The 13,967-nt window shown below is 44.2% G+C and overlaps 1 protein-coding gene across 11 annotated transcripts in view; it reads right to left on the bottom strand.

Moving 5' to 3' along the window:
* Positions 1–466, bottom strand: part of PARD3 (par-3 family cell polarity regulator) — an 888,439-nt gene extending 887,973 nt beyond the window's left edge. For all 11 annotated transcript variants that reach the window (XM_006871245.1, XM_006871243.1, XM_006871244.1 and 8 more), the window contains exon 1: positions 347–466. In XM_006871245.1, the coding sequence (XP_006871307.1) occupies positions 347–466 (120 nt within the window). The remainder of the gene's footprint in view (positions 1–346) is intronic.
* Positions 467–13,967: the final 13,501 nt, after the last annotated feature.

Genomic DNA, 13,967 nt, shown 5'->3' with positions numbered 1-13,967 from the left:
CCCGGCCGCAGCCATGATGCGGTTCCCTCAGCGGCCCGCCTGCCCCACTGGCTCCGACCGTCCCGCCCGGAGCTGAAAACTTTCCAGGCGGCCCGGCAACTGCAGGGTGGGGAAAGCACAGAGACCCCGTACTCGGCGCCCAGCCGGGGTCAAACTGGCCGCCGCACTTTCCTTTTCCCCGCCTCTCCCCTCCGCGTTCCCTCCTCCCCCTTTCCAGGAAGCGCCATATTGATCCCGGGCGCCTTCCCTCCTCCTCCTCCTGCACGCCCTCTCCTCCCATCCCAGCTCAGCCGACCACCCCCCTGCCCCTCCAGCGCCCCCGCGTGCCCAGCCCCCGGCCCCTCACCTTGGCGATGGCCTTCCTGTAGCGGGTCACCGCTTGCTGGATGAGGTTGAAAACTTTCATGTTGCCATCTCCGCACGGCACGACCACCCGGGTCCTCCCGAAACACACCGTCACTTTCATACTGTCGCCACCGCCGCTGCCTCGATCCCGCGCGCGCTCCCTCACTCAGCCCTCGGCTGGAACGGCCCCGGGGCCGGGGCGGCTGGATCCCTCGAGGGAGCGCGGCGGAGCCCGGCTCGGCGGCGGACTAAGGACAACACAACAGGCGCCCGGGCGCAGCCGACCGCGGCTAGGGGCGCGGGGCGGTGGCGCGGCCCGGGGGCCGCTTGGCTCGCATGCTCGGCGCCCGGAGGCCCGCGCGGCCGACGGATCTCTCTGCTATCCGTGGGTCACTCTCCGCCTTCCGCCCTCGCTCGGCGCCCGCAGCCTCCGGCCACCTGTTCGGCGTCTCTGGCGCGCTCCGCAGCGGCGGCGGCGGCTCGGCTCTCTGGCGCTCGCTCTCACTCGCGGCCGCTGGGGGAGGGGAGCGCGCAGGGGAGGAGGAGCAGGGCCAAGGCACAAAACACTGCTCACATGCGGCAGGGGGGGAGGCGCGGCAAGGGCCGCGGACTCCGCGCCATGGAGGCGGAGCGCTTAGCCACCGCCGGGCTCTCACCTCGTCTCCGCCCTCCCGAAGGGGTGCGGGCGGCGGCTAGACTGGAAGGCGGATGGCTGGACCCTCCACCCCGCACCCCGCCACTGCAGGCTAGGGCTTTGCTTTTCTAACCCTTTTCCTACGCTGCGCCGCAGGAGGCAGGAGGCCCGAGTGCGGGTCGGCTTAGGGGTGGCCGAGTTACAGCCCCAAATCCCCCACCAACTCCCTACCCTCAGCGCCACGACCCTCCCTCCCTAGTGCCCTTCACCCACCCAAAGACAATCTGGGGCTACTCTTGCCCCTTCCAGTCCTCCTTGGGGTCGCCAGCTCCACGCCCCCAAAGGTCTCTTCAAAGCTCCCTCCCTCTTTCTTTGTCACTTTTAATCCCCTTCTTCAGACTGGACTGTTTCTGGTGCAGTCGTCTCTATGGAAAGCCTTTTACACTCGGCGCATCAGGCACTAAGCTTGGAGATGGCTTTGAGAGGAACAGAACCACTTCCTCTGGAGGATCGGGACCCGGCTGTCTGTGCTGAGATGTTCCAGCCGAGATTTCTCCTCCTGCCTTTGCACCCCGAATGCCTGTCCCTGGCTCGCAGCCTGACTGGCTTTTGCACTGGGTCGCTTGACTACGAGGCCAGGCAGGGGTGCTTATGCATTAAAAGCAAAAATTAATCCGCTCTGGGGAGAGACTGGGGAAGCTTTGACTGGGCCCCTGTCTTTCTCCTTAGGCTACTATTTACCTTGAAGTTTCTTGTGACCCCATGGTGACCCATCCGCTTAATATGTAGAACTGTACACATCAGCAATTCACATCTTTTATTTGTTTAAAAATTCTGCACCATAAGCAATCCTAACGCAAATCTATGAACAATATACTCAGTATGCCTTGGGGAAAAACTGCGAGGGGATCCCAATGATATGCTAGTGCTTAACTTGGGCACTTAAACCCCTGGAAGAGAAAGCAACTCGTCAATTACGGTAGTTACTTGAGGGGAAATGAAACAACGTAAAAGACCGTGAACCACGTCAAAAAGTGTAACAAGCTCATCGCTGTCTTAGTTATGAGCTGATTTCTTAATAACAATGTTGAGTTTGCTTATGTTACTGTGTTTAACGAATGACAAATGTCAGCCAAGATTCTTTCTTGACACTATTCTGTCCTAAATGATAGCAAATTCATTTCTGCCAGTTGTTTCTAGGACTTACAAAAGCAATCATCGCTCCCATGAGGGCGAGTGGAAATTGCTGGTTATCATCAAATACATCACCTCCACTTCTCATTTTAAAATAGGGAAACAAGACAAAGAAGTTTAATAATGTTTTTCACAATACCTGCATTTTCTACTCACACTGCCCCAGGTATAGTTGGTTTTATGAAAAAGCACACTTTCCCCTCATCTCACAGTCATTGACCAATACACCTTGGTAGCTTTTTTAGCAAAATAGTCAATAACGAGTTGACGCTATGTGTGGTTATCACCATTTTACTCCGTGGTAGAGCGGCTTGAGGCAGACCCAGAAACAAAAGTCCCGGTTTCCTTGAATAGTAAGGCTCTTGGCATTCCTGCTTGACTGCAATGTTCAACATTCCTATACACTATTTTAGACTGTGGACAACTATGATGATTGGGGAGTCCTGGTGTGGCACTGTGGGTTAATGCTCTGGACTGCAAAATCGTTTGAACCGCAACATCGGTGGTTCAAGCTCACCAGCTGCTCCTTGGAAACCCTATACAGGGTCGCTACAGGTCGGCACCTAACAACAATGATGATTTAAGGGATCCTTGAGTAGTGCTGTAGGATAAGCACTGGACTTCTAACTGCAAGATCAGCAGTTCAAATCCACCACCACCCTTTCCTCAGAAACCTTTTGCAGAGTTGCTATGAGTCAAACGCCATGGCAACATGATGCTTTAACCTTTGCTGAGCCCTGGTGTTCCAGTAGCTTAACCTCAATGTCATCATTTCAAATCCACCAGTTGGTTTACAGTAGAAAAATAAGGCTGTCTTCTCTGGTAGAGATTGGCGGTCAAGGGAAGGCAAAGGAGCCGTTCTACTGTGTTCATAGAGTCCCAATGAGCTGGAATTACCTAAACGGGCATGGGGTTTGATTTTCTTGTTTTGTTTTGGAGGTCTTTCTTGCTCCTTAAATTAATTATTGGAAGTGATTATTGGTAAGTATGATTATTGATAACAATAGGTGTTATTTCCATTGTAATACATTGGGAAGGGAAAGTGGGGGAGGGATATAACATATTTTTATGCAAATAGCATATTCTACATGTTTTTTTGAGCCCTGGTGTGGCAATGTACGATAAGCACTGGAGTGTTTACCTTAAGGCTGCTGATTCAAATTTACCAGCTGCTCCTCAGAAACCCTATATAAGGTTGCTAGGAGTTGGAACCCACTTGACAGCACTTAACAACCACAACATTTGGTTTTTGTAAACCATGCAGTCCCCTAACACATTGGCGTTGTATGCATGTGTGTGGACACATTGTATGAGGGAAAGCACAGTACTAGTTTAGAGTGGGGAGTCCTAGTATGGCGCTAAAGGATGAGTACTGGAGTGCTAACCATAAAGTGCTTAACAGCCGCTCCTCAGAAACCCTATACAGAGTAGTTATGAGTCGGAACCACCTGATGGCACCTAACAACAACAAGTTTATAGGGTGGCTTCCTAACTGAAAGACAAGTTCAGGAAGGGAGTACAGTAGACATTACTCTGATCTATGTTGTGATCCTGATTTACTCATACCTTAGACATGACACTCAAGCTTCTCCTATCTCAGTTTTATCAGCTAGAAATAGAGCAGATGATATCAATCTCATAATTTGTAAGGATGAAATAAAATTGCATATGTAAAACACTTGGTACTTGCTGTCCCATGGGAATGTGTGTTTACCACAATGTAAACAAAAGGTGACAAAGTCCAGTACAGGATAGCATATGATGATGATTGCTGTGACATACAAAGAATGAAGGTGAAGAGGAAGCCACGGCTCAGAGAAATTTGTGGACTGGTGACACAACTCCTCAGTGACTGGGCCTGGACTAGAACTGAGAAAGTAGGACTCTTGACTCTCAGCCTGTAATCAATTCACTTTAATTCAATTCCACAGGCATTTTCGGAAGAGTTTCCATATGGAAAGCACTGAGTATATATTGTCATTATTAGCTACAGTGGAGTTGGCCCTCAAACCATGACAGTACCACATTACAGGGTTTTCTTGGCTGTAATGTAATAAGACAATCACCAGGCCTTTCTTCCTTTAAGTTGTTGGTTGGGTTTGAACCACCAGCCTTTCCATAAACAGCTGATCACCAATGGCTTGCAGTAACCAGGTCTCTGGCTAAATATTACTGAATTATAAAGATGAGTAAGGGAAAGACTACCTAATGATTAGAATAAGATGGTGATGGTAGTGGCTGTGTACCGTGGAGTCGGTTCTGACTCACAGTGATCCTGTATAGGGTTTCCAAGGCAGTAAATCTTTACAGGAGCAGAAAACCTCATCCATCTTCTGAGGAGTGGCTGGTAGATTCAAACTGCTGACCTTGCTGTTAACAGCCCAACGTGTCACCACTATGCTACCCAGGGCCCCTTAACATAAGATAGCTACTCCAATCACTACAATCCATGGCATTAAATATTAAGTGCCAGCCAAGTATTTATAGCGGTATGTCTTCAAAAAGAGACAACATCAGAGTATATTTGTTCTACTTTGTTTATATCAATTCCTTCCACTAGTCAATAACTAGTTCATGTTCTTCTCCTTTTTTCAAAATACAACCCACTGAATTAATAACTACATAAAATTTATTCATCTAGCCAAATAAAGTCTAAACACTTTATTTAAATCTATCTACTTTTTCTAAATGTAGTGATTCCATTCATATTAAAAATTGATGTTCAATTTTAGATCACAGACGCTGGGGTGTCTTGAGTCACATTCATAAATTTCAGGACAAATAATGAACCTACTTTCACTACTATATGTTGTTGTTGTTTTGTGCCGTGAAGTCGGTTCCAACTCATAGCAACTCTGTACAGTGTTTCCGAGGCTGTAAATCTTTACAGCAGCAGAAAGCCTCATCTTTCTCCCGTGGAGCAGCTGGTAGTTTTGAACTGCTGACCCTGAAGTTAGCAGCCCAATTCGTAACCACTATGCTACCAGGAACTGAAAAATCATGGAATTTTTCCATGGACTTTTTGAAACTGCCTCCTACTCATCACATGAAATCTAACCATCTATTTTAGGACCAAGCCACTTTCATATCTGCAAGGGTCAGTTTAACAAATTGCTTCTAGCCTAAATTGAGCAGAGAAGCAGAAAAACAAACGCATTTCTAGTGAGGAGCAGATTTTAAAACTCAGTCAAACAAGTTACTTAGTTGGAGTCCTGGTATGGTGCTGCAAGATCATACGCTGGACCTCAAGGTCAGTTTGAACTGCAAGGTCTGAGGTTCAAACTCACCAGCTACTCCTCAGAAACCCCATACAAGGTTGTTATGAGTAGGAACCACCAAAATGGCACTTAACAATAGAAACAATAGTTACTACTTGGTGATATGTGTTTTGTTGATTAGATACTATTTAGTTACCATGGGGCAATTTAAGGAGGAGATTTTATAGGACTTTAGCCAGACTTTTATTTCTGGAAAAAAAAACAAAAAAAAGAAGTTAGTAAAGACTAGTTGAGACCACCACCAACAACTACAAAAAAAAAATCCTTAAAGTCACCAAAGCCAAAGATTTAACATCTTTACTATGTTTCATTTTTCTTCTTCTTTTTGGAGGTAAAAAACACAGGGTTTTTATAGTGACAGAGATTCGCCAGCACCTAGGCATTCCAAATAGTAAGAAGCAAAAGAGATTTTCATCAGGGTTACGTGACAAAAAGTTACAAGGGTGTTGTCCAGTTACAATTCTTCTTAACATTATCAATTCTGTTTTCTAACCTCTGGGAATATATTGACCAAGGCATTTTCTTGACACAAACCATGCCAACATTCTCTGCAGTATGCTTAATTATTTTTAAATTCTGCGTGTTTCAGGTAAAAGTCTGCCTGATATTGTGTGCAGTTTATACTTACAGCATATCTCACTTTGGGTCAACCACATTTCAATAGTTCAGTGGGTACTTGTGGCTACTGCATTAGGCAGGGATGATTTACAGGAGGAAGTTGTTGAGGGCTGGAAGTCACTTGAACCATCAAGTATAGTTTAAGATCCTGGAGCACAGATACTCCATGTTATCCAGAACCTATCACAATGTCTGACACATTAATTACACAATGAGTGTCTGATGAATGCATGAATGAGTAAATGAACAAATGGACGGGGAGAGGTGGGTCCAAAGGTGACCTCTTCACACAGACGCATCTTGCACAATATTAGAACTGCATTTTAAAATGAGATGCAAAGGGTGAGGGAAATATCAGCTACTCAGAGTCCCAATTGGTTGTTTCTGTACCATCGAGTCAGTTCCAACTCACAGCAAGCCTGTACAGTGTTTCTGAGGAGCAGCTAGTGAGTCTGAACTACCTACCTCATGGTTCAAACTGACCTTGCAGTCAAGTGCTTATCCTACAGCGCCACACCAGGACTCCAGGGTCCTAGTAGCGCTTCTCTATTGTGCAATTTTGAATGCAAGTCTAAAAGCAGCGGGTTTTTTAAGAAAGCATGTGTTGGTATGAATGATAAGGGTAAGAAGAATAACTGCCAAAGAAAGAAGAGGAAAGAAAAGAATGAGTGAGGAGAAAACCTTTATGCTAGCCAAGCCTACTGGAAGCAGCCATCAGTCATGAGAAGCTCAGGGAGTGACTTGATCCAGTAAATCGTACAGGACAAGTTTGGCCCTGCCACACTTCCTCAAACCTTCTCCTTTGCTCCTTGCATTCAATGTTCTTGTCTTGATCCTGCATGCTTATATAATCCAAATGCTACTTGACTCAAAAGCCTGTGGTTACAGGATAGGGTCATATTTACTTTTATGCCCTGCCGATACCTATCCAAGTCCCCACATGCCTACAGTGCAGTAAATTACTTAATATGGCCCTGGGAGCCACAGACTTTGTAACTCCCACCAAATGACTGGATGAGACTATGCAAATGAGGTGCTTGTACAGCTTGCCAATAATGTAAATAAGGTGCATGCACCCTTGTGGGGGTGGAAGTGGAGGTTATGTTCTGTGGAGCTGGTTTCGACTCTTAGTGATCCAGTACGGGGTTTCCGAGACTGTAACTCTTTATAGGAACAGAAAGCCTAATCGTTCTCCTATGGAGCAGCTGGTGGATTCAAACAGCTGGACCTTGAAGTTAGCAGCCCAGTTCATAATCTACTATACTACCAGAGCTCCTCTTGTGGGGGATTTTTGTTGTTGTTGTTATGTGCCGTGGAGTCGGTTCCAACTCATAGCAACCCTGTACAGGGTTTCCAAAGGTTGTAAATCTTTACAGGAGCAGAAAGTCTCATCATTCTCCCACGGAGCAGCTGGTAGTTTTGAACTGCTAACCTTAAGGTTCGCAGCCCAATTTGAAACCACTATACTACCAGAGCTCCTTCTTGTGTGTGTGTGTGTGGGGGGGGGGTGTTGTTGTTGTTATGTGCTGTGGAGTTGGTTCCAACTCATAGCAACCCTGTACAGGGTTTCTGAGGCTATAAATCTTTACGGGAGCAGAAAGCCTCATCTTTCTGCCTCAGAACAGCTGGTAGTTTCGAACTGCTGTCCTTGCGGTTCGCAGCCCTATTTGTAACCAGTACACTACCGGAGCTCCTTTCTTATTGCAGTATTGTTGTTGTTAAGTGCCATCGAGTTGGTTCTGACCCATAGCTACCCTGTACAGGGTTTCTGAGGCTGTAAATCTTTATGGGAGCAGAAAGCCTCATCTTTCTCCTGTGGAGTGGCTGGTAGTTTCAAACTGCTAACCTTAAGGTTCGCAGCCCAATTCATAACCACTACGCTACCAGAGCTCCTTCTTGTGGGCAGTAGGGCCAAGCAATTAAGGTATATGGAATCCTAGCGAGAAGATTGGTCAGTTTTGACATCCCAGCAAACTTAAAAAGTGATATCCCAGAGGCAGAAAGGGGGTTCTTACAACAGCCAAGAAGGCAGAGGTAGGAAAGGAGCTCATCCTTTGGACCTTGAGCTGAGAGCCTCCTAGTCTGAAAAGACAGAGTTGTAACACCAGAGACAGTGAGAGATGATGAGAAGTACTAACAGAGAAATGGTAGCGGCAGAGACTGCAGAACCAGGAGATTGATCCATGGAATGAGAAAGCTGAGCTCCTTTGGGTAGGAGGCTTGCTGGCAGAGTGGAGTGCTTTCTGGCATTTACTGGCAGAGCTCAAGAGCTTTGTAACACTTAGTCAAACAGGACAGATGCCAGGTCAGCCTAAGAGGCTCAAGGAGCTGATGGGCCAAGTGTAAATGGGAAACCTGCCTTGAGATGTGGCTGAGAAGTTGTCCTGACCACAGAGCTGTATCCTGAGTCATTTCTAATCCTAAACCGTAGCCTATTACTTCCTTAATAAACACCATACTAGATAGAGATTACAGTCTAGGACTTCTGTGTGGTGACTGCAATAATTATCACAGCCAGCAGATACTCATTCCTCCTTGTAACGTGAGAAGAGGTAAGACACTACTGCCATGCCATTTTTTATAATGCCCAAACATTTTTATTATTATTATTAAAGCTGCCATTGAGCTGATTTTGACTCAGGGTAACCCCATGTATGCAGAGTAGTTTCATGACTGTAACCTTCTGGAAATAGATCATCGGGTCTTTCTTCTGAAACACCTCTGGGTGAACTTGAACCCATAATCTTTCTGTTAGCAGCTGAGCCTTTAACCATTTGCTCTAGCAGACTCCTTCAAAATATTCCAAGGCTGTTTTTTTTTTGTTGTTTTTTTAATAGTCTCCAAAGGGGTTCATTAGAGTGTCCTCCATCCAACCATCAGCTACAATCACCAAAGTGCCCACCGCATTCTTGTTTTCCTGTTCCAACTCCACAGGGTACTTTATAAACTCCAGTCTTTCAGCTGAACTGTTGAAAATAAAGTTCAAAGTCAAGTTCTCTGATAAGGGCTTAGAGTACTTGCCTTCAATATTGCTAGGGAAGCCACAGGAGCGAACAGGTGGTAAAATTGCTGTTATTTGTGGAATCTCAGGCTCTGAATCCAAATTCTTTGCTGGGAAGAAGGTCATTCTGCCTTCTCTCTAAGGTAGACATGGTTTTTCCCTGAACATAAAGCACTGAAAGATTTTTGGTTTTCACTCTGAGTAAAGACGATGTCTGTGAGGCAAAGATAGGAGCAGATCAAGGAGATGTTTTTCACCAGTTTCTTAAAAAGTGAAGCTCTCTTCAGCCAGAGGACACTTAACATTTGATGATTATGACTGATAAAGAAAAAAAGAAATGAATTCGTGTAAAGCCTGGCACCAGCCCGGAGTTGAATCTCAGCTAAAAGGGCTTCTGGACAGATGATATGAATCAGCTTTTAAAGACTCTTCAATGGATGTGGCTAAGCAATTTCATTCAGTGAAGAGAAAAATAACAAAATGAATTGAGGTTGATAATTGGAACCGAATTTTTTTTTTTTTTTTGCTTGAACCTGTGAAGATTAAATAGCTAAAATCCTCAAACTCTGAAACAATCAGGATGAGTCAAAGATGTGCTTTAATCATAGTCACTGTGGTGAAATTAAGGAATCTGTGAGCATCTCTCAATGTCTCCAGGGTTTGTGGTTGTACCTGAGTTACCTCATCAGTGCTGCCCCAGCCCTCTTCCCCAGAAATCGCCAGCACTGGAACCTGATGATGTGGCAGTTGTGGTACTTTCCACAGTATGCTGGACCTGTACACATCCAACCCTACCAATTCTCTTTGTTGTACATGCTGTTGACTGTCATGGAGTTAGTCACCAAATTATGTTGACCACATGCACAATGAGAGAAAATGCTGTCTAGTCCTGTACCATCCCCATGATAGATGTGGGATCTGACCACTGGGATCCAGATGGTATTCACTGGCTGATTTTATAAAGTAGATCACCAAGCCTTTCTGTTGAGTCCAGCTTAGTCTGGAGGCTCTGCTAAAACCTGGTCAGCATCCTAATGGTTTATACAACAGATGCACTGGCTAAGGAATCACGCCACCTCTCCCATACCCTGCCTCTGAGTTTTCCTGATTTTATATGGTTGGTTTTCCCCTTCTTTACTCAGTTATTCTGTTAATCTAGGAGTTCATTTCAAAAGCTCCTTCTTGTTTCTGTCAGGGGCTGTTGAGTTGGTTCTGACTCATAGCGACCCTATGAATTGCCCAGTCCTTCACCAACCACACAATTGTTATTACGCTTGAACCCATTGCTGCCGCCATTGTGCCAATCCATTTCATTGGGGGTCTTCCTCTTTTTCATTGACCCTTCACTTTACCAAGCATAATGTTCTTCTCTAGGAACTGGTCCCTACTAATAATATGTCCAAAGTATGTCAAAAGCTCCTGGTGCTTGGGAATTGCATCTGTTTAGAGTCTAAGCAGAGATTGCATGTTTTTTCAGCTGAAGATGTTTAGTTAGGTAGAGCAGAATTCAGTGGGACCACAGTCCCCAATCCAGAATCCAAAAACGAAACAAAACAGCAACACCAAAGCTTCCTGCCACAGACTTGGTTCAGCCCTTCTCTCCACCTGGTTATTTTACAAGTCAGATCATTGCATTTCTCTGCTCAAGACACTAACATTCTTTCAATCTTATTTAGAAGCAAAACCAAAGTTCATGACCCACCCTCCATCCCCAAATCTTTTCTTTTAGTCTCCCTAGTTCATTCTGTTCCAGGTACAGTGATCTCTTTGTTGTTGTTGTTGTTAGGTGCCATCTAGTTGATTCCAACTTGGAGCAACCCTATGCACAACCAAATGAAACGTTACCTGGTCCCGCACCATGCTCCCAAGGGTTACACTTGAGCCCATTGCTGCAGCCACTGTGCCAATCCATTTTGTTGGGTGTCTTCCTCTTTTTGTTTGCTGACACTCCATTGGCCTCTTTTCAGGTCCTTAGGGAGTCCTGGTGTGGCACTGTGGGCTAATGCATCAGGCGGTATAGTCGTTGGAACTGCAAAGTCAGTGGTTCAAGCTCACCACCTGCTCCTTGGAAACCCTATACAGGGTCGCTATGGGTCAGAATCAACTCAACGGCACTTAACAACAACAACAAGGGAGTCCTGATGTGGCGCTGTAGGATAAGCACTGGACCTCACTATACAGGGTCACCATGAGTCGAAACTGACTCAATGGCACTTAACAACACCAATATACTAAATGAACTCATTCCTCAGGGCCTTTGCACTAGCTGTCCCCTTAGTCTGAAATACTCTTCCCCTCACCATCTGCTTGACTCCTTGTCTCATGTCCCTCAGCTCTCTATACCAAAAAATGAGGTTTTTGCATATCATGACCATACAGCATACAGTAACAACTTTTCTTTGTCCCTTTCTGTCCTCCCTTCCTGATTTTTCTCCATAACGTTTAACACCATCTCATAAATTGTCTTAGTTTTTTCTTGTTGTTGTTGTTAAGTACCGCGGAGTCCTTTCCAACTCATAGTGACCCTGTGCAGGGCTTCCAAATCTGCAAATCTTTACAGGAGCAGAAAGCCTCATCTTTCTCCCCCCGAACAGCTGGTAGTTTCAAACTGCCGACCTTGAGGTTAGCCGCCCGATTCGTAAGCACTACACTACCTGAGCTCCTTAGTACTATTATTAAAGAGGTACCACAAGTAGTAGCTTTAATGAACAGAAATCTATTTTCTCCCAGTTTAGGAGGCTAGAAGTCTAAATTCAAGTCACCAGTTCTGGGAAAAAGTTCTCTTTGTCTCCTCTGGGGGAAGGTTCTTGTCTAATTTCTATAATCTCTTGTTACTCAGTTCAACATGTTATCTTCTCTGTGTTTAATACACTCTTCTTGTGTCTTAAAAGTGATTAAGCTTAACACAGTAGAGAAAAACCTATTCCCAAATGAGACTTCACCTACAAGTTGGAATCCTATCCCCTATACTGTGGGGACAACAAATTGAAGCATAATGGCATCACATTCATTGTCAAAAAGAGCATTTCAAGATCTGTCTTGAAGTACAATGCTATCTGTGATAGCATAATATATATGCAAGGAAGACAAGTTACTATAACAATTTTTCAAATTTATGCACCAATCACTAAAGCCAGTGATGATGAAATTGAAGAATTTTACCAACTTCTTCAGTCTGAAATTCATCAAACATACAATCAAAATCAATTGATGATTACTGGTAATTACAATGTGAAAGTTGGAAACAAGGGGGAAGGATAAGAAATTGGAAAGTATGGTCTTGTTAATAGAAATGATGCTGGAGATCGTATGATAGAATTTTGCAAGACCAATAACTTACTCATAGCAAATACTTTTTTTTTCAACATCCTCAACAGATGGAATACAGAGCAATGAAATTGCCTACATCTGTGGGAAGAGACAATGGAGAAACACAATATCATTAGTCAAAATAAGGCCATAGGCAGACTGTGCAACAGGCCATCAATTGCTCATATGCAAACTCAGGATGAAGCTGAAGAAAATTAAAACAACTCTATTTTTGTTGTTGTTAAGTGCCATCAAGTTGATTCTGACTCATCACAACCCTGTATAGAGTTTCCAAGAGCAGCTGGTGAGCTTGAACCATGTGGTTCAAACCAAATTTGTGGTCCCTCACTTTATCCATAACTCTGCTCCAGGACTCCAAAACAACAGTACACCAGGACTCCAAAATAACACAAAAAGAGCCAAAATAGAACCTTGGATATATCCCACCTGAATGTAGCTCCAGAACAGTTTTGATGCATTAGACTTAGACACTAAAACTAAAGACTATAAGAGTTGTAGGTTAACATCAAGAATACACATGAAGAACATGTTAAAAATAGAAAAAAGAAAAGATAAAATTGGATGCTAGGAGAGACTCTGAAACTTGCTCTTGGACAGAAAGAAATGAAGGCAAATAGAATAAATGAGGAAGTAAAAGAACTGAACAGAAAATTTCAAAGGGCAGTTCAAGAAGACAAGGTCAAATAGTTTAATGAAATGCACAAATTCCTGGAGTTAGAAAATCAAAAAGGAAGAACATTCTCAGCATTTCCCAAGCTGAAAGAACTGAAGAAAAATTAAAACCTTGACTTTCAGTATTGAAGGATTCTGTGAGCAAATATTGAATGATACAGGAGGCATCAAAAGAAGATGGAAGGAATACATGGAGTCACAATGCCGAAAAAAAATTAGATTAATGGACAACCATTTCAAAAGAAAGTATATGATAAGAACTGATGGTACTGAGGAAAAAGTCCAAGCTGCACTGAAGGTGTTGGTGAAAAACAAGGCTCCAAGAATTGATGGAGTATCAATTAAAATGTTTCAACAAACTAATGCAGCATTGGAGGTGTTCACTCATTTATGCCAAGAAATTTAGAAGACAGCTGCCTGGCCATCTTATTAGAAGAGAACCATATCTGTACCCATTCCAAAGAGAAGTGATCCAATGGAATGTGGAAACCACAGAACAGTATCATTAATACCACATGCAGATAAAATTTTGCTGAAGATAAATAAAATATGGTTGCAACAGTGCATTAACAGATGTGATTTAAAAGGTTTTATGTCAACTTGTCTAATCCAGAATTCTCAGAGATTTAGCAGTTAAGACATAATTATCACCTCTATAATGAGATCGGAGTCCTGGTGTGGGGCTGTGGGTTAATGTGCCAGACTGTAAAGCTGTTTGAACAACAAAGTTGAAGGTTCAACTCACCAGCTGCTCCTCAGAAGCCCTATACAGTGGTGCTATAGATCAGAATATGGTGAAATCTACTGGACAGCACTTAACAACAACAATGATGAGGTCTCTAATATGATGCAATCAACTCCATGATGTGATCAGATGCAATTATCTTATGTGTTG

Source organism: Chrysochloris asiatica, unplaced genomic scaffold (genome assembly GCF_000296735.1).
Source record: "Chrysochloris asiatica unplaced genomic scaffold, ChrAsi1.0 scaffold00164, whole genome shotgun sequence".
Lineage (NCBI taxonomy): Eukaryota > Metazoa > Chordata > Mammalia > Afrosoricida > Chrysochloridae > Chrysochloris > Chrysochloris asiatica.
Note: the sequence above shows the minus strand (reverse complement) of the source record. Positions and strands in the feature narration are given on the sequence as shown.